Below are 20,390 nucleotides of genomic sequence, written 5' to 3' on the forward strand. Positions count from 1 at the left end.
TCAGAGTTAAACAAAACCAATGAATTCCTTTGTAATTATACTTAAAACACACTCAAACATACATGTGCACACAAACTCACCTACACAAGTCACAAACAGATCGGCGGGCGCGCACACGACAGGCTCTGTCTCAATCGAGATGTTGGGCTGCTCAGTCTCCACGACAGGGGCTGAATCTGAAATCGACCCTATACCCTTAAATAGGGCATTATTTGAAGGGACGGACATTTGTAGTGTTGTCCGACACCATAGTGGACATGTTCGAGTGCAGTCATTCAGTCTCACGTTCCACCGAGTAAAGCCGATTTACAAACAGCTGTCCGACTTCACGCACTCAAACATACATGTGCACACAAACTCTCTCTCTCACACAGACTCACACACACCCCAACAGATCGGCGCGAACACACACACACCCCAACAGATCGGCGCGAACACACACACACACGCACGCACTGCGCGCGCATACATAACCCTCAATCTGTGTTGATATCCTGTTCAACACATCCTGTTCCCTAGATAGACTGTTGATAGTAGATTAACTATAATGCCTAATGTGACCAGCAGAGGGAAATATCTAGGACGATGGGATAAAGTACGTGAGGAAGAGAGGCAGGATGTTTTGGTGATGATGCATGCGATTGAGACAGAGCAGTCAGGTGTGTGTGTGCGCGCCCGCCGATCTGTTTGTGACTTGTGTAGGTGAGTTTGTGTGCACATGTATGTTTGAGTGTGTTTTAAGTACAATTACAAAGCAATTCATTTGTTTTGTTTAACTCTGAAACAATTTTCGAGTTGCGTTGTGGTAAAAATAGCAACGGGTAACGCCAGCTGATTGAGGAGTTCAACCACTCTACGTCATCAACCTAGAACGCAAACAAAATGGCGCCGCCCATGGTCCAAATATAAAATCGATTTTTTAAATAACGTAGATCTTTCATGGGTTTTCTACCACATAATTCAGTAAGAGACATCATTTATGTTATATTAAGCCATACAAGTCTCAACACCATGGGATCCCTTTAAAGGGTTAGTTCACCCAAAAAATGCAAAATTCTGTCAATAATTACTTACCCTAATGTCATTCGACACGTGTAAGACTTCCAAACATCTTCGGAACACAAATTAAGACATTTTTGTCGAAATCCGATGGCTCAGAAAGCCTTTCATTGACACATGGATGGATTTCCTCTCAAGACCAATAAATGTCACTAAAGACGTTGTTAAAAAGTCCATCTCACTACAGTGGCTCTACAATAGTTTTATGAAGTGACAAAAATAGTTTTGTGCACAAAACCCCCCTGAAATAACGACTTGTATAGTAATGGGCCGATTTCAAAACAAAGATTAGAATGGTTATGAATCAGCATATCGATTCAGGATTTGGATCACCAATGTCACGTGATTTCAGCAGTTTGACATGTGTTATGAGTCATGAATCAATACGCTGATTCATAACGGTTTGAATCTTTGCTTTGAACTTGAATTGCAATCGCAATAGTTGTGTGTTAGCAGTGGCTAACTGAGTTTAGCAAGTGACCAGTGATCCGGTCCTACCTTCAACTGAAGTGAGAAGTATTGTGCTCCTTCTATTTTAATTGTTACTATTGTAAGGGAAGCTGTAGGGGGAGAGTGCCTTTTTCTTTTAATACTGCTCTTGTCCCTGTTTTTCTACAGCTAGAGAGTTAAGGGAAGTTTATGTTGTTTATTTTGTTTTTAGGTTAATTAGAATCTCTCCCTAGTCAGAGAACTGTTTTGTTTGTTATTTTAGGCCTTGCTCTCCCCTGAGCCATTGCTCCCCATTAATCTTTATGTCTTCTCTCTTTTTTTTATTGTAAATAAAATCCTTGCTTTGACCTATCATCCGGTGTCAGCCCATCTTCACTCTGGAACCGAGGATTGAAGTGTGTTCTCACCTTAGCCTTTTGTTTTGTATTCCTTTTTATGCTTTTTCGTTTGTTACCTCCTCTCCCGACCCCTAGACAGCTAGAGGGGAACGTAACACTCTTATACAAATAAGGTCTAATCCCTTATCCATGATGTGGTCTTTGATGAAAGATGATTCATTTGAGGCATTGTGCATTCAAAAGTTCTAATTTGAGCGTTGATGGGGTGGTGAGTCTTGATATTGACCGTAATACACTAAAATCCACTCAAAATTTTCTTTCATGCTTTGTGTTAAGAGATCTCGCGGTGCTTCCTATGGAGTCCAGCTTGGATTGCGGAGATCTCGCAATGTTTCCCGTGTTACCAACACAGAGCAACACTGTTGTAATCATGCGGTAGATGTGCGACAATGGTCCAGATGGATGGAAAGGCCAATGGTAAACAAACCCACGATGAGAACCTCTATGGATGTAATGCAGTCTGCGCAGAAGTCCATGTTCCTTGATGACCGCGATACACACTGGAATGGTGCAGTTATTGAAATGTAGCAGCTACAGAATGGAATATTTGCGCTTCATGAAGGCTGCTGAAAGGTTTTGACTAGTGCTAGCCATTAGTCAAACACAGAGTAATGTGGTAGACAGAAACAACACTGTCAGGCACAATGAGAAGATGGTCCATAGTATGGCAGAGAAGATCATGAGCCGACTCCCAGCTAATACTGCAAGGGCAGCAGTCTTAGACTTAGAGGCCAAACTGCAGCAGGACAATTGCAGGACAACAGCCTCAAAGAAAGGCTGTCCGGAGGAATACACCATGCAGCTTAATCCTGAGGGAGATCACCAGTGAGCAGCCGACACCGAGAAGAGAGAGCAGCTGAGTGAGTAAATGTCCTTCAAACTAGAAGCAACCGTCAGCCGCCAGCAATCAGCAACAGTCCCAAATGTAGCTCTGACTGTTTGACTGGTCACACTCATAAAAAATAAAATAAAATCTAAATCTAACAGTACAGTTAACTTGATTTAGGTGGAAAAACAGCAAACAGACAATGCCAGCGTCCTCTCCCTCTCATTGCTAGGCAAAAAAAGGTGGGGGTTTGAGAGCTGTAAGAGTAAAGTGAGGCTGATGAAGAGTGTGATAATGAAAGACACCTGTGAGACACAGCGGTCTAGAGTCCCATTGAGGGAAGGTGAAAGGGGAATGCTGAAATCCACTCCCGCTTCCATATACCTGTATATAGTAAATATATCCTAATTTATCTTCCTATATTATAATGATTCTTTCTAGTTATGATTTTGCTTAATGTTTCTTGTTCTCTAAACTGTACATTTGGTCTCTGAGGAGTGACTGAGGGTCTGGCCTAGAGATGTGTGATGTGTCACTAAACACTTGCAACAAGGTGGTGTGTGTGGATTTTTGAGGTATTACACACTCCTAACATGTCAGGAGTGCAGTAACAGCGTTTGCTCACTTAGCCTGGCTTCCAGAGATTAAATATGGATTTGTCTTTAATTTAATTTATTATATTTTATTCCTTTTATATTTCCTTTTACTGTAACACAAAGTCAAGATGAATATTGCCTGCACTATTGTCTGTACCTCTCACTAAAAGAAAGCACATGTTATCAGCATGTTTTGGTTAGAACTGGAGCTTAATCAGCTCCAACCTTGGAGAGATTGTGTATCTGTGTAAGTGCACAATATTCTATGTTACAGATCAGTGTTGAGAATGGTGTACAACGGGCACCCTAAGAGATGGGTGGACTTGTTGTTCTGGGCAAGCTGGCGCCTGCTCCAGATCTGGAAGGTCACTACGGGCCTAATTCCGTGGTGAAAGCGTCAACAAGTGACACATCTATGGAAACGTGCATCAGATTAACTGATTCGAGTGGAAATTTACCATGCCTGTGCATTGTCTCTGAGCCAATCAGAACCATCCACATTGCAGTAATGACGTGGATAAGACCTTGAAAACGGTATAACTGTTGGGACAATTGTATGTACGATAGGGCGAGGCAACGAGACGGTGAGAGCGGGAGCGCGGCCTACGAACTCCTTGTGAGACTTGAAGCTGGCTTCTGATTTTGAAACTGCAAACTATTCTTAAGTAAATGTTTCTTTTAATTAATTGCAATCCTGATCTTCACTACTGGTCCTGGGTCATAAGGTGTTAACCCTTAACAAAGAATACAAATGACAGTGGAAGGCAATAGATGACCAGGCCTGGTACATTTACGTTGTTGTTATTATGTTAATATGCTGCAGTCGGCCGTAAGACAGCTGCAGGTTGTTTTTGTTATGTGTTTTGCATTTTATTTTCACATTAGAAGTATGTTTGCTGGTTTCCGTCAGCTTCTTCCCTGAACTGTTCATTGTTCTTCAGTATACAACTGTTTGATTGCTGATTATTACATTATTTCACAAGTGTTACTGGATCACTCTTCATTGTTGCCTTTTGTTGATACTAAATCAAATTCAAAGAGAATCAAAGAGAAATACAGAGCTTGTGACTCCGAATAGAAACAAACCATGTAATTTGTGTCAATACCCCGTCCTACTTGATACTTGAAATAAAATGCATTAATGTCAAGCCAAGTCAACTTTATTTATATAGCGATTTTACAATGACGATTGTTTCAAAGCAGCGTCAGTGTTAACAGGACAATATTGTAACAAAATTAGATTCGGCTGTACAGTCGTTCTGGAAAATATTGTGATGCTATAAGCTTATTTTAAATTATCATATAGCGACAATGTTGGAAGATCAGTATTATAGTTTATACAATTAATTAAGATCTAATAAATTAATTTTATTTGGATACTTAGTTGAATAACTTAGATTAGGGCTGGACGATATGGCCAAAATTTATATCACGATATATTTCTTAATTTTGGTCGATACGATATAATTTCGATATCGATATGAACTATATAAAAGCTTTAGAAAAACTACTAAGAACTGCCACAAAGGATTTCTGTACCTACAAACTTCTGACAAATTAATTTGCCAAGTCTATGAAACCTCCTCCTATAAAACTATATAATATTTTAGAAATAAAAACGGTACAAATAAATTAATGTTCACCTTTTATTTGTATTTAGCCTTTATACGAACAAGAAATGTGAAATCACCATCAAATAAACAAGACTCTCACTTCGCAGACGCAGTTTATTGAGCATTTTCTTTTAAGTTTTAAATTTCACTGAAGAACGATTCATAGCGATATTCTCCTTTTATGCAAAACTATACCTTTATCTACTGATGCACAAAAAAATTAATAAAATAAGACTCAATTCAGTGGCCTATTTGTGCTCTGTTTGAGATGAGTGCACGCTGCTTTTGCAAGGCTTTAAACAGGAGAAAATGATACATTTTCGTGAAGCCATGTCTGACCGTCTTTCACAAGCTTTGAAAGGTAATTTAAACGAGAAAGAACGCGTTGGTGTTAATACATGACATTGTGTGCAAATGTGGAAAGTATTAAAACAAATGTGCCACTTGCCTCTTACACAAATATCTACATGGATTATTTGTAACGCTTGGCATCGTATTGTTAGACATTAGATTGATGCATCTATGTCGATGTATTGTTACACCCCTAGTCGGCACCTCTCCGGCACAAGTTTAACATCAGCCCCATTCGCACGGGATTCGTATTATCTGGGGACCTCTGGTGATTTGTAATAATTGCAGAGAATGTCTGTGATCTTAATCCCGTGCGAATCGGCCATGTCTGTAATTTGTAAAGTAAAAATTCCCCCGCAAATTAGCCTATACCTACCATATTTCGCCGAACACCGAGGTCCTGTGATAACATTAGCCCCGTGCGAATCGACATCTCTGTGATTTGGCCAGGATTAGGCGGATTGTATATACTTTTTGCAAGCTTTTTTTCTCCCTGTGAGCATTTCTATCTTTATCTTTCACGAAGAATAAAGTCTGCATTAATAATGCGCACCGTTAATTCCCGTGCAGCCGCGCCCACACAGATTATACTTTCACTTTAGAATGAGTATCAATTTGAGAGTAATCTGATTGAATGGTGTGTTTAATATTAACATCAATACTGTTCTGAATGAAAAACATAACAGAACAGTACAGTACAATGACAATCTTGTTTAAATAGGCGCTTTTACATTTAGTTTTGAAACCGAATCTTCCGCCGTATATTGTCAGCTTCCTACTCGTGATAAATGAAATCTGATTCCTGCCGCCGGTCTGAGCTCAGTTCATGGCGTCTGTTCACTAACTGAACGAAATTATATTTATTTATTAGGCTACTGTAAAATAATCAAAACGATATCGATGCCTGTTTATGATTTCATACAGCTCTCTATAACGAACATCATATCCGGGAGAAGTCAGTAAATTCGAGTAAAATCACAGGCTTTGCTTATCCCGTGCGAATGCGCCACGCAAAACTCAGATGTGGAGGAGTCATTTCTCAATCACAGAGGTCCCTAGATAATACTAATCCCGTGCGAATAGTGCTTTAGATAGACGAACCACTTCCACGCCACTAAAGAAAGTTAGTCTTTCTTCTCTTATCAACTATTTATTTCTCCTTACTTGTGGAAGCTCGTTCAGTCACATTTGTGTTGCGAGCAGGGAAACTCTCTTTGTAGCTAACGTGCCGCGTTTGATCTATCAGCCTACAACTGCTGAGCACCGGCTGCGTGTCCGTGGTGTACGTCATCACGCAAGAAGTCAATCGTGTTCTGCTCTTTCTGATGGCATGCGCCTTGAATGTCAGTCATATCGAAATATCGGAAATGTGTTTAAAAATCATATCACCGTTATTGAAAAAAATTATATCGCGATATATATTGATATTGAATTATTGTCCAGCCCTAACTTAGATCATAATTTTAGTGTCCCCAACTGAGCAAGCCAAGCCAAAGGCAACAGTGGCAAGGAACCAAAAATAAATCTTTGGAGAAACCAGGCTCGGTCGGGGTGCCAGTTCTCCTCTGGTCTATTAACAAACAGTGTATGAATATTATTCTGGTAACCTTACAGGTCAAAAATCATATTAGATCGGAATATTTAACATTTCTGGGTATCACGCAAGAGATGGGTTTATTGAGAATGATGCATCGATTACACAATAATAAGAATATTTGAAGGATCGGAGCCATCGCGCTGTTATAATGTTGTCATAATGTTGAGTGACATACCTGGCCTGAAACTCTTTGGTGCACAGCGAGTGTGTGATGTGTTCAGCTGAGTCACACAGACAGTGTGTGTAATCATACGTGGGGTATATGCACCTATACACAAGACACAACAAAAGAGTGGCAAAAAATGAAGCAACAAAACCACACCCACACAATGTGAGCGAAACAAAGTGTTTTTTACCATGTGTCTCCTGTCCTGTGATGGGGCGTGTATTTTATACGGTATGCCACAGGGTCCATCTTCCCATCTTCCATGACCATTTTCATTCTCAGAGTCGCTTCCCCTTCTGCAAACATGCCCTTCCTCATCCTGTCAAACAAAACTAAAGACTCGTCCACTGGTCGCTCTCTCCAGGGGGAGGGAGGGACGTTGTGACCCTTGAGCTCTTCTCCATGCTGGTGGCACACATATGCATGACCCCTTAAACAGAAACAAACAAAGGAATCAATAGTCAATAATATAGACCACATTCAGATCACACACACATAAACTCCATTGTTTTCTCAGGTAATTACATAATTATATCTTTTGAAGAATCAAATTGTTGTAAAAGTAAAAGTGTAAATTTGACTTAGTAAATTAAATTATTAATAAAATGTTTATTTTATGTTTATTTCAAATTTATTCTATGAAAACCCTATGGTAAGAAATTACTAAATCACTTCAGTAGGATTACTTTGCCTGGCACATCATTGTGGATGTTTTATGAGTAATTCAGCCTTTGTAAATCAAAATGACAGTGTGCTTAAACAAAAAAGGATTGTGTGTAAATGAGCACATGCCTTATTTTGAAACGCTCAGTGGTTCAGATTATAAATTCTCATTTAACTGCAGGATATATAGTTATATATCCTGCGGTTAAATGAGAATTTTTAGTTATATATCCTGCGGTTAAATTAGAATTTTTAATCTGAACCACTGAGCGTTTCAAAATAAGGCATGTGCTGATTTACACAAAACAAGGTCATAATCCAGTGTTTTAAGTGTCTCAGAATAGTGATACAATTTGGTTTATCAGAAAGTAATCTCTCAATCTCACACTATGTTCCTGAATTTTGTTATTATTTCTTAACTTTGCTTTTTTATGTCTGCTTGTGCATAGCATGCTGGACTTCCATTGTGCTCCTTTTCATAAATTAGGTGCACACGTTCTAAAAGCCCTGAAACATCATGTTTGTAATCTCACCTGCGAATAAGATCAACAGCAAGATCGTAGAGAAGCTGGAAATGATCTGAGGCGTGCGTAACATCGTATGGTCTGTACCCTGAGTGATAGAAAAGAACAAATTTTTTCTTTTAAATCTTGCTCTGAAATGTTTTTTAAATGCATTCCATAATGTATTGCAAGCACGCAAATGTCAACTTTCTCTTGAAGTAAGTACTTTGACAATGAACAACTGCTTGAAAAAAGAACAGACCACGAGAGATAAGGTGCTCAACTTTCATAACAGTACAAAAATAACAGTACAGAGGATTAGAACAAGACAGTGAGTAATTTAGGTCTGCACGACAAAAATGTACAAACATAATTGCCGATTATTCCCTTGAAATTGTAATTGCCATTACAATGATCACAATTTACATTGAATGATGTTTTGAATAGCTTTATACCATTGTTTGAAGCAACTATTTTCCATATTTTATATAAAAATATAATAAAACAAAAATATTCATGGTACAATAATAGGTTTTTTTGCCCCAGGTAGTTATAGGAACTTAGTTAAAGGAACTAACCTCTGTTACAAACTGCTTACAATCAACAAGATAAAACTTAAACAAATTAAGTGCAGTATCAGAAAACCCATAGACAGTTTCTAAACGAATAATTAAAACGATTGATCTACAGTGTCAAAGACGGCATTGAGCTCTAGAAGGATCAAGACTGAGAGACAGTCAAAATCCAAAGCAATTAGTAAATCATTAGTGACCTTAACCAGAGCTGTTTCAGTACTATGGAATTTGCGGATTGAAATAGTTACATTTTTTTAAGTTTCATATATTTTAGATTCATTGCACACCAACTGAATTATTTCAGGACTTTTATTGTTTTAATACTGATGATTTTGGCATACAGCTCATGAAAACCCAAAATTCCTATCTCAAAAAAATTAGCATATCATGAAAAAGTTCTCTAAATGAGCCATTAACCTAATCATCTAAATCAACTAATTAACTCTAAACACCTGCAAAAGATTCCTGAGGCTTTTAAAAACTCCCAGCCTGGTTCATTACTCAAAACCGCAATCATGGGTAAGACTGCCAACCTGACTGCTGTCCAGAAGGCCATCAAGCGATGGCATCCTCAAGCGAGAGGGTAAGACAGAATATTTTTAATGAACGAATAGGCTGTTCCCAGAGTGCTGTATCAAGGCACCTCAGTGGGAAGACTGTGGGAAGGAAAAAGTGTGGCAAAAAAACGCTGCACAACGAGAAGAGGAAGATTGTGGAGAAGGACCGATTCCAGGCCTTGGGGGACCTGCGGAAGCAGTGGACGGAGTCTGGAGTAGAAACATCCAGAGCCACCGTGCACAGGCGTGTGCAGGAAATGGGCTACAGGTGCCGCATTCCCCAGGTCAAGCCACTTTTGGGCTACAGAGAAGCAGCATTGGACTGTTGCTCAATGGTCCAAAGTACTTTTTTCGGATGAAAGCAAATTTTGCATGTCATTCGGAAATGAAGGTGCCAGAGTCTGGAGGAAGACTGGGGAGAAGGAAATGCCAAAATGCCTGAAGTCCAGTGTCAAGTACCCACAGTCAGTGATGGTCTGGGGTGCCATGTCAGCTGCTGGTGTTGGTCCACTGTGTTTTATCAAGGGCAGGGTCAATGCAGCTAGCTATCAGGAGATTTTGGAGCACTTCATGCTTCCATCTGCTGAAAAGCTTTATGGAGCCGAAGATTTCGTTTTTCAGCACGACCTGGCACCTGCTCAGTGTCAAAACCACTGGTAAATGGTTTACTGACCATAGAGAATCTGTGGGATATTGTAAAGAGAAAGTTGAGAGACGCAAGACCCTACACTCTGGATGAGCTTAAGGCCGCTATCGAAGCATCCTGGGCCTCCATAACACCTCAGCAGTGCCACAGGCTGATTGCCTCCATGCCACGCCGCACTGAAGCAGTCATTTCTGCAAAAGGATTACCGACCAAGTATTGAGTGCATAACTGAACATAATTATTTGAAGGTTGACTTTTTTGTATTAAAAACACTTTTCTTTTATTGGTCGGATGAAATATGCTAATTTAAGATAGGAATTTTTGGTTTTCATGAGCTGTATGCCAAAATCATCAGTATTAAAACAATAAAAGACCTGAAATATTTCAGTTGGTGTGCAATACATCTAAAATGTATGAAAGTTACATTTGTATCATTACATTATGGAAAATAATGAACTTTATCACAATATGCTAATTTGTTTAGAAGGACCTGTATGTCTTTAAATAAATTATTTACTGATATAAATCAAATTGATTTAAAAAGTCAATTTCACATGATATTCTAGTTTATAAATTTAACAATTTAAGATTGAACATTGGTCTGGGGAGTCTGCTCTGTATTTTCTACTGCACAAAAGGCATGATCAACAAGCATTATTTGAATTACTCTGTATGCAATTGGATAGTCAACTAAACAGACTACAAGAGCCATGATCAATGAGCATATCCATCGTCTCTCTATCCGTCATAGTGTTAAATCTGCCAATAGCGTGCCAGGTGGATAAGTTAGTGTGTGATTGGTTGCCACAAAAGTGTAACAGAAGCAGTAGAAATTAATGTACGGGTTTTCAGACTGTGTTGCAGGGTGAAGTCAAATCCCCAGCAGATCAGGATAGGTTTACCCAGTCTAGTTTATAAGTACATTTTATAATACATTTTCATAAAATTTAGACACACATCTTACTCTTACCTGACACTAATATTAAAATCATTGCTGCAGTTTCTGTGATTTGGCTCCATTTGTTAATTTTGTAATTAAAATTTTTTTATTGGATGCCACAAATATTGAAATGAAAGCATGCTTAATTGCATAAGATTGTAAGTAGCTAAGTTAGGTCAAAAACACATGAAGAGAAGTGTTAGGATAATACAATATCACCATTCGGACGGTATTCTGCGCTCATTTGAAATTGACGTGACATCCTCTGACATGAAATTGATTCATTAAATTTAATTGATCTCATAGATGTGACTGTTGTGGTTCGTAGTCATAGCAGCACCAACTGTTGCAGTTAATGTGGTAAATTCAACTTATTTTGTAGGGCACTAAAAATATAGTTTTATATAATTAGTTTAATAATTGTGTTAATAAAAAAAATATAAAAAAAAACTTGAATTAAATACTGGCCTTACAAAATTGAGCTGCAAAAGATAACTGCACATATTTGAAAATTACCTATTATATCATATTACATTAGAATTCCTCTATATCTAAATTACATCATGGGTGTGGCTTGTGGTCACAGCGACACAAGCTGCTGCGTTAAATGTGGCATATTTGAGCGATTTTAAAATACTCTCCTGTTTAAATGCATATTGCCTGTCGTGCACAATTTGTCTTAAGGGTGGCGGTGCCACTGCCTTGGGCCCGTCATCGCTGCTCGCAGCTTTAATCTTCTTTTTTTTCTTTGACAAGTTTTTTGCCAGGTGGCTTTTTTAATTATATGATGTCATTATGTTGTCTTCACGCCAGCCAATCACTGCATTGCTGATCGTGGTTTTGAGTATCAATGCATCTGCCATCTTCAGGGAACACAGGCACGAGCAGTGACCTCAGAGAACTTAATCCAGATATTTTAATCCAATCCGTAAATTCGGTTTAAGAACCCAATTAGCAAGAGATCAGTTATCACAATTAAAAGATCTTGGATCTGTCAAATCATATCAGATGTATTAAGCGAGGTATGAATAACGGGCCTCAGGACGTAAAAATGAAACGGTGCGTTACTTCTGAGGAGCAAATAAGTCCAGGCCAGACAGGAGAACAGAGTTCAGCATAGACACCTTTGTCTCCAGAGGGTCAGATGAGGAGAAACCATTTAATGAAGAATCAATAAAAACAGAAAACTGATCTCCATTTGGCGTAGGATTTGAGCGCACCGTACGCCAACGTCCATATTGATAAATCTCAAAGTCACGGTGGGTTTGGGTGTACGCTGGAAATTTGGTGTACGCACTTTTGATAAATGAGGGCCATTGTGTCTGATGTGAATAAAACATTTATTTAAATTATAACTGAAAGCATTATTATTGCTTGTCTTTTTATACAGGCTAGTAATTCATTTAAATTCCTATTGAATCTCTGAAACCTCAAATAAGCATTATCTGGTGGAATAGTGATATATGAATAGCTATATATAAAAAAGCCATGAGCGCATGGTCTCTGATAAAATAAGGTATGATGTATTGGTCTCAACTATTCACATCAAGAGGGGTCAACTCCAGTGTCCCCTTTCCCCCACCCGTGGCAGACTCACACTGGCGATGGAGCAGAGACTTTTTTAGCCTCGACTTTGATGTCCGACCATTTCTTTTTTATTTCGGCCATGGTCCAAGGTTGTGAGGCTACATCATTTACGCATCTACAACCTTTTGCCACCCAAGTGCCTTTTTGGCATTAGTAATGCCCACACTGTGCACCCCAAACAACATTTTTCTCCTCTTTTCCACCTCACCAACGATAACTTCTACTTCACATTGAGTGAAGCTACGTTTTTTTTATTTCCTCTCTGTGTTTGCCATGATTTCGATGAATAATCGATGAATATTAACTTGTGGGCATTTCACAGACTATTTATGGGCAACTATGGGTGTGACATGAAGCCTGCAAAAGTTGCCCTACATTTAGAATTTGATTGTGATTTATTAAGGGAAAACTGCATAGGATGTGCGTGCGCACAGTTTTATGATAATATATTATCATAAGCGCTGTGATAATATATTATATTGCCAAGGGTATTCTGATGGTGGTTTGGAAAGCGAGAAATGCATTGATAAACTTTAAAGACACTTTAAAGACTTCTAACTGTGTACAGTATGCAAATGAGTTCCACAGGGGAAAGAAGCCCCCTCTGATGCCAGCAGCCAATTGCAACACTGGAACGGAGAAGCACCGAATTGCAATCTCCTATTCGGAAAAGGATAAAGGTACCCTTTCAATAGACACTCCTTGTTCTGAGTCTCCTCATCTGAGAGACAAACAGTTCACCAAGTTTGAGTCTCCCACAAGAGACAAACAGTTCACCAAGTTCTGAGTCTGTCCGGCGAGGATGAGACTGTGACAGAGCAACCAAGTTCTGAGCCTCTGGTTTAACCAGAGACAACACAAGATCCGAGGATCTGAATCTACAGCTTGCGAGGCAGCAACAGATACGAAAACATTCTGAGCCTCCAGCCTGTGAGGAAGGAGACATGAACCAACACTATGTTCAGAGTTTTAGTCCAGCGAGATGACTACAGCAAGTCCAGAGTCTCCATGCAGGAGACCAGAGCGGATTGACCAACTTCTGAGTGTCTGGCCCAAAGAGGCAGAAGACACACAGAGACATTTGCAACAAGGTTAAGCTCAGGAGAGCAAATCTTCACTTCAAGGTTCCTTCGTCTGTGTGTTTAAGATTAAGGACCTTCTGCACCTACTTCAGGGCCTCATCTGCGTGTTCCAGATTTTAGGACCCTTTGGTGCCCCAGGAGATCAGCATCCCACAGATCTTCATGTTCAAGGCTGTTGAAACGGATTCCAGCACCTTTCTTCACTGCATTGTCTCCCAGCAAAACCAGTGGTCATCACCATTAGACTGCTTACTCAACCACGTGGAATGTAAATATCATTTAGCCAAACTTCTTTCTCGAGACCTTGGCATTGTTGTATATTATCAGTATAGGATTTTCTAATTTACATTAGAGGTAATATAACTGATGCTAGTTAATAACAAATAATCTTTCATTTATTTGTTTGATGCATAATAAGGATCTTCACCTTTGTTTCAGAGAAACAACCGTTTATCTTTCTATAAGATAACGTAACTATAGCCACACTTAACTTACTCGCATGTATTTTATGCATCTTATGCACTTTATTCCTTTATCATGCATTGTATTCATTTAGTAGTTGTGTTAATTTTTCTGTTTATCTTTTGTTAGTAAAATCTATTTTATTACAATTGTGTCTTACTTGTGCTGATAATACAGAAAAGGCTCTACAAGTTAGAAATCTCACCAATCTTTCAGATAAATCAGCTGACCAACTCTCCCCACTTTTCATTCATTCTAAATGACTGGGCAGCCTCCTGTTCGGAGTGTTCTCAATACAGCCAAGGTAATAGACCTTGACCAGTGTCCCAAACTAAGAGGGGGGAAGGTGGTCATCTGATGTACTCATAACTACACCAAGTGACGTGTAGGCCTGTCGCTACAGTCGATAAATCAATTAATCGCACAATAAAAAAATGAGCTCAATAATTTTTCCGGCCACGATAATTGCCATTGCCACATGCAAAGTTACGAAATTTCACGTGCACAACGCCAAGCGCACTCCACGTCGACGTCATTTTTGCCGCACGCACCCTCGCGCTCGAGCGGACGCGTCGTGTATAAACGAGGCTTAAAGCTACACTGAAGTTTGATGAACGCAAGTTAATTCTTAAGTTCAATCTTTGTGTCCTAAAAAGGCACATACGTTCCTGTAGAGATAGCAATACACATTCTCCTTTTTTTGCCAAATAAATGAAAAGCAATGTCTTCTCTCTAGCTGTAACAAAATATCACTTTCCTCAGAGATGGTCAAGTTCAGTTTGTGCATGATTAGGCTATGATATAACATTTTTTTTTAATACTGTATCCTAAATTGTGGATAATTACTAATAAATAATCATATGCTGAAGTACATTTCTGGATTAAAAGAAAAAAAACAACAAGAACCGTACAGAACAGAAAACCGTGACCCTAAAACCCTGATACGAACCGAACCGTGGGTTTTGTGAACCGTGCCGCCCCTAATATGCACCTAAAACACAATCATCCGTTGCAGTTTTCATCCATTTTATTTATTGGTTTTAGTACTTATTTAAATGCATTTTTTAAAACAGACTGAGAGTCCATGCTTTTATTGTTTTTGGTTGTTTTGTTCATTAATTGTGGTTATTTAAAATGTTTTCCATTTTTAGTGTTAAATAGTCTTTAGAAATTAAAGTTTATTGATCTTTGAAAAGGTGTACCTGCATTTTAATGCCATTATCATTATTTTAGATGAAAATGTTCTCAGAACGACAATATTATCGTTTATCGCAATAATTTCTTGGCTAATTTATCTTCCAGCAAAATTTGTTATCGTGACAGGCCTAGTGACGTGTGATCCAAAATCACAACGTCAGCGGTGACGTGAGTACCAATCACTACTTAGTTTCCTTGGGTGGACAAAAGTAAAAATCACTACAGCTCCCTGAAAATTAATTATTAGGCCATGAATTCAAGCATGTTGGAAATAAAAGCACCAAACTTATTTCTCTCTCTGTGTTTAGGCTCAGTCATGGTGAGCCGTTCTCTCACAGAGTTGTTGCTCCAGGCAGCATGTAGGCTAGTCACCGTATGTTAACAAGACCGGCTCGTTTAAAACTTCTTAAATTATATTAACGTTTGCTATATCACATTTATATAATAAACATCCAATTAATTACAGCTCCTATCTCCGCGAGACATGCAAAGCCCCTTTCACACTGCACGTCGGACCCGCAATATTCCCGGAACATTGCCGGGTCGCCTTCTGTGTGAAAGCAACCACGTCCCGGGATTGATTACCGAATTCGACCCGGGTCGGGGACCTAGTAATATTGCGGTATTCGACCCAGGACGAGCGCTGTGTGAACAAAAGCCGAAACGAATGCCGCAACGTGTACATAGTTATCGTGCAACTCCTAGAACTTGTTTTTTCAATAATACAACCCTGCAGTGCCAGAAGAGCTAGTCGGTGTTTTAAACGCAGAAAGTGTTCGTATACAAAAGAAACTAAAATTAAACAAGCAGAAATGTGTGCAAACTGGACACAAGTCGAGACCACGGAGCTCCTTACTATCCGCGCTGAAGCTGAGATCGCTCGCCATTATACATCACATCAGGATGTCACGTGTCAACTCGACCCGGGACCGTTACGGGTTGTGTGTGAAAGCGCACATATTACGGCATTTCGCTGGCAGTGTGAATGGACCAAATCTAGCGGCCCGGGAACAAATGCCGGGTCGCATTATCCGTGTATTTACCAGAATCGCAGTGTGAAAGGGGCTCAAGTTAAAAGCAGAGATGAAAACAGAGCATTTGTGTCTGTCATCAGCAGACTGACACAAAAATTAATTTTGACACCGTACTAGATGAGATTGACTCTGTAAGAAAAATAAACAAACCTGCGAATACATCATAGCTATTGGGCCTACAATGTTTGCATATTCCAGAGAATAGTCACTCTCTATTAAACACATAAACCTTTTAAAACTGTAGTTTAAAATGAATGCTTATATTTATGCTCATAGTTATGGTGAGCTGAGACTCAATCTCATTTATACATGTTCCCCATTTGAAAACATTAACTAGACTTTATAAATGTATTTTGCCTGTTGTTAATATGGCTGTATTTATAAATACAAAGGTAAAACAGCATTAATGTTAAAAAGACTTTGCACTGTAGCCTATTTTTTTTTAAATGCCAATTTTTTCAGACTATTTACTGATGTAAATGTCTTTTGTTCTGTATGTAAGGGAGTGAAACTGAAAAAATGACAGTGTTTAAAAATTTCAGTTCAGTGCTGTAGCTGTAATTGTAAAAAACAGAAATAACACAATAAATATTGGTTCTATATATTGGTTATTGGCACAAAAACATAATTTTAATTACCAAATAATCGGTAATAAAAAAATCTTATTGGTCGATCACTAAAAATAATGCAAGTGTTTGTTTTTTTGCAATCAAAGCGTTGAACGATTACTTAATGGTGGCATCCGTAATCATGATCGCAATTAGAAACTTGATTAATTTTGTAGCCCTAGAGTAAGTGATGACAATTTTCATGTTAAGTGAACTGCTCAGTTTCAGCAGAGTGCTTGTGATTGGATCAGTTCTCAATACTCACCAAGCCATTCCACCATGTCTTTGATGGCAGTGAAGTACTTCTCCTCCTCTTTCTCTGGGTTTGTGTCATCATACCGCAGGAAACAGATGCCATTATTGGCCTTCACACAGACACATGAAGTCAGACAGAAATTTTTTTTCATTTGAGTGCATGTGTGTGTGTGTTTGTCTTTATGTGTACCTTGGCATAACCAAAATTAAAGTTGATTGCTTTGGCATGGCCAATATGCAGAATACCATTAGGCTCAGGCGGGAAACGGGTGCGGACCTAGAGTTGGAGTAAAAGCAAGAATTAGTTTATAAAAGAAAATATTTAGGTAATATGAATTAACTCTGTTTAGTTTCTTAAAGCTGCAGTCCGTAGTTTTTCCTCTTTGTCGCCATCTCTGTTCGAAAACTGCAATTGCAGTTATTCGCGGAATTATCAACTCTACGTGAGTAGTGCCCCGGTCAGCACAGCGCAGAGGAATCAAATGTGCAGCTGTCAGGAGCAGCGCTGTCAGTCACCCGGTGTGGATACTGTCATTCCCAATAACAGACTTTACTGTTTGAAAGTATGACCGACATAAGAATGTCATCTGAACATGTAAGTAGCTCATCCTCTTTTGTTCTGACCAACTAAGGTAGAAAAAAGCATTGCAATATATTGCGATGATTAATCTAACCATCGTTTATCACGTCAAACTGCCAATTATACTTTTTCAAACTGTTAATGTTATCAGGATTGCGTGACTACATTTAATGTGTATTAGGGCTCGTTGTTTCCATTTCTGTGCAGTCTAATTTCTAATCGTCATATATCAACACATTAATGTGGAGTAGAGGTGAAGCTCCCTCTCATAGCAAGCACAAAATAACAGCTGTTACCATAATGTGCATAGCAAAACGAGAAAGGCACAACAAAGGAAAACTCCTTAACTGCATGAATTAAGCGAACAGTCGTGCTACTGTTACATAGCCTAATTCAACCATTGTTCAGCAGAAAAAAAAGCTGAAAAAACCCTCCCTTAGTTTACGCCACCTTTAATTATCCTTGTTTTTGCATCGCCCGGGTGAAGTCTCTTTTTTTCATTCCGAAGTCCGAAGACTTTTGCATTTTACAACGGATGAATCTCCAGTTGTCACTGGTGATTGTCGTTTGAACCTTTTTGGATCTGCCATCAAATTGATAAGTTTAATTATATCAAGTGGTGTGAGAAAAGGTTCTCAACTTCCAACATCCTCACATGCGATAACCTGCTAACCGGGACTCCTTCTTTATGTGTACAGACGTGACGTAATGATGCAAACATTTGCTTTTCCCAGGGAAATCCATCAGTACCACTGAAATTAAAAATATTATTACAAGCTTACTGCTGTAAATCAAGCTATGGTAAGCAGATAGTTTTGAACACTGGCTGGTTATGTACTTGCTCAAAAAAATATTTTGGATAAATTAACCCAAAAAAAGTTACGGACTGCAGCTTTAATGTTTGTGGTCTTATTGTGCACACTTCATTGACACTAATTCAAAAGACAAAATCGTTTTATTTTCTTAATCTTTCATTAAAATGTAATAACTTGTGCCATCTCTGATAAGACCTAGACCACACCTAGACTGCAAAAAATTAACCAATAGCTTTGTGGGAATATATATATATATATATATATATATATATATATATATATATATATATATATATATATTTTTTTTTTTTTTTTTTTTTTTTTTTTTTGCAAACTTGCATTCAGGTCATACCTGTCCACCAGTGACTTCCAGGTGCTTCTTCAGCAAATTCATGGTGTTGGGTGTTACAACATAACCCTCCGTTTTGTAATTCTCCCCTAGACAGAACAATAAAAATCACATGATTTCATTTTAGCCTTAAAAAAAAAATCCCCCTAATGGTATATTGGGATGAGCTTTGCATATTGAGGGTCTGAACAGTTTCTCTGGGGGCTTCTCAACACTCATAGGGATCTAATTTCATCATTCCTCCAGCCTGTGATCTGAAAACCAATCAAAGTTAGCAATCTTGAAGGACATCTCAATTCTCTAAGTGCACCATGGGGAGGCAAGCAACAATGAGTGTGGAAGCTTCCAGGGGAGCTATGAGTGAGGATGCACCGATGTATCCTATGCGGAAATCGAAAAACCTGATGTATGCATGCATAAATTCTCCTCCCCATCACCTGTTTAACAATAATTTATGTTTTACCTCTGCAGATTAAATAAACCATAAATCTCAAATATTTTAAAAGGACTTTCATTCATATATTAATTATGAATTTCTAAATCTTAAATAAACATAAGGGCAGATTATTTGTCTATAGCTAATAACGCTTTAAAGTGACACTCAAGTGATCAAGATTATACAAATAAGTATTCGTTCGATTCCTCCATTCACATTTCCTTTCCTTGAATCGCGGTGTTCACATAAGACATGAATGAAGCAAATAAAAATCACGCTATTCGAGCGAAGTTGGTCGCTTGAACATTTTGAATCCATTCATGCAAATAAAGCGAATTGGATGCGCAAATCGAGCAACAGACTCGTGTTGGAGACGCTCGAGGAGCTACGCCTGGATGATGGATGATTTCAGCAATACTTCTGCCTGTCCCGCGACCAAGTTCAGACTTGCCAAGTTCAAGAATGGGAGGACACAAGCTCATTACTCGGCTGATGGAACAACAACAACAACATCATGTCTTGATAGCAACACTCAGCTCGCCCTCACTTCTGTATGCAAATTTTATGCTACAATCAATCAACTTTTTCCATCAACTTTATTTATATAGCACTTTTACAATCACGATTGTGTCAAAGCAGCTTCACAGTATATAAAAATGATAATATTGCAACAAAATTAGATTTTGCTGTACAGTCGTTCTGGAGAAAACAGTGATGTTATCAGCTTATTTTAATTTATCATATAGCGACAATGTTGGCATATCCGTATTATAGTTTATAGAATTAAATAAAACCTAATTCATAAATTTTATATGTATAATTAGTTGAATAACTTTGATCATAATTTTAGTGTCCCCAACTGAGCAAGCCAAGCCAAAGGCGACAGTGGCAAGGAACCAAAAAACCTTGGGAGAAACCAGACTCAGTCGGTGTGCCAGTTCTCCTCTGGCCTATTAACACACCGTGTATGATTATTATTATGGCAACCTTACAGGTCAGAAATCATATTAGATCGGAATATTCAAAATTTCAGGGTATCACGGAA

The 20,390-nt window shown here is 38.6% G+C and overlaps 1 protein-coding gene across 1 annotated transcript in view; it reads right to left on the reverse strand.

Moving 5' to 3' along the window:
* Positions 1-20,390, reverse strand: part of qars1 (glutaminyl-tRNA synthetase 1) — a 53,501-nt gene that overhangs the window by 7,975 nt on the left and 25,136 nt on the right. The window contains exons 9-14 of the mRNA XM_067413168.1: positions 18,913-18,998; positions 17,356-17,442; positions 17,176-17,275; positions 8,253-8,331; positions 7,247-7,486; positions 7,066-7,158 (exon numbers count right to left, since the gene is read on the reverse strand). Coding sequence (XP_067269269.1) covers positions 7,066-7,158; positions 7,247-7,486; positions 8,253-8,331; positions 17,176-17,275; positions 17,356-17,442; positions 18,913-18,998 — 685 coding nt within the window. The remainder of the gene's footprint in view (positions 1-7,065; positions 7,159-7,246; positions 7,487-8,252; positions 8,332-17,175; positions 17,276-17,355; positions 17,443-18,912; positions 18,999-20,390) is intronic.

This window comes from Pseudorasbora parva, chromosome 13, assembly GCF_024679245.1.
Source record: "Pseudorasbora parva isolate DD20220531a chromosome 13, ASM2467924v1, whole genome shotgun sequence".
Taxonomy (NCBI): Eukaryota; Metazoa; Chordata; class Actinopteri; order Cypriniformes; family Gobionidae; genus Pseudorasbora; species Pseudorasbora parva.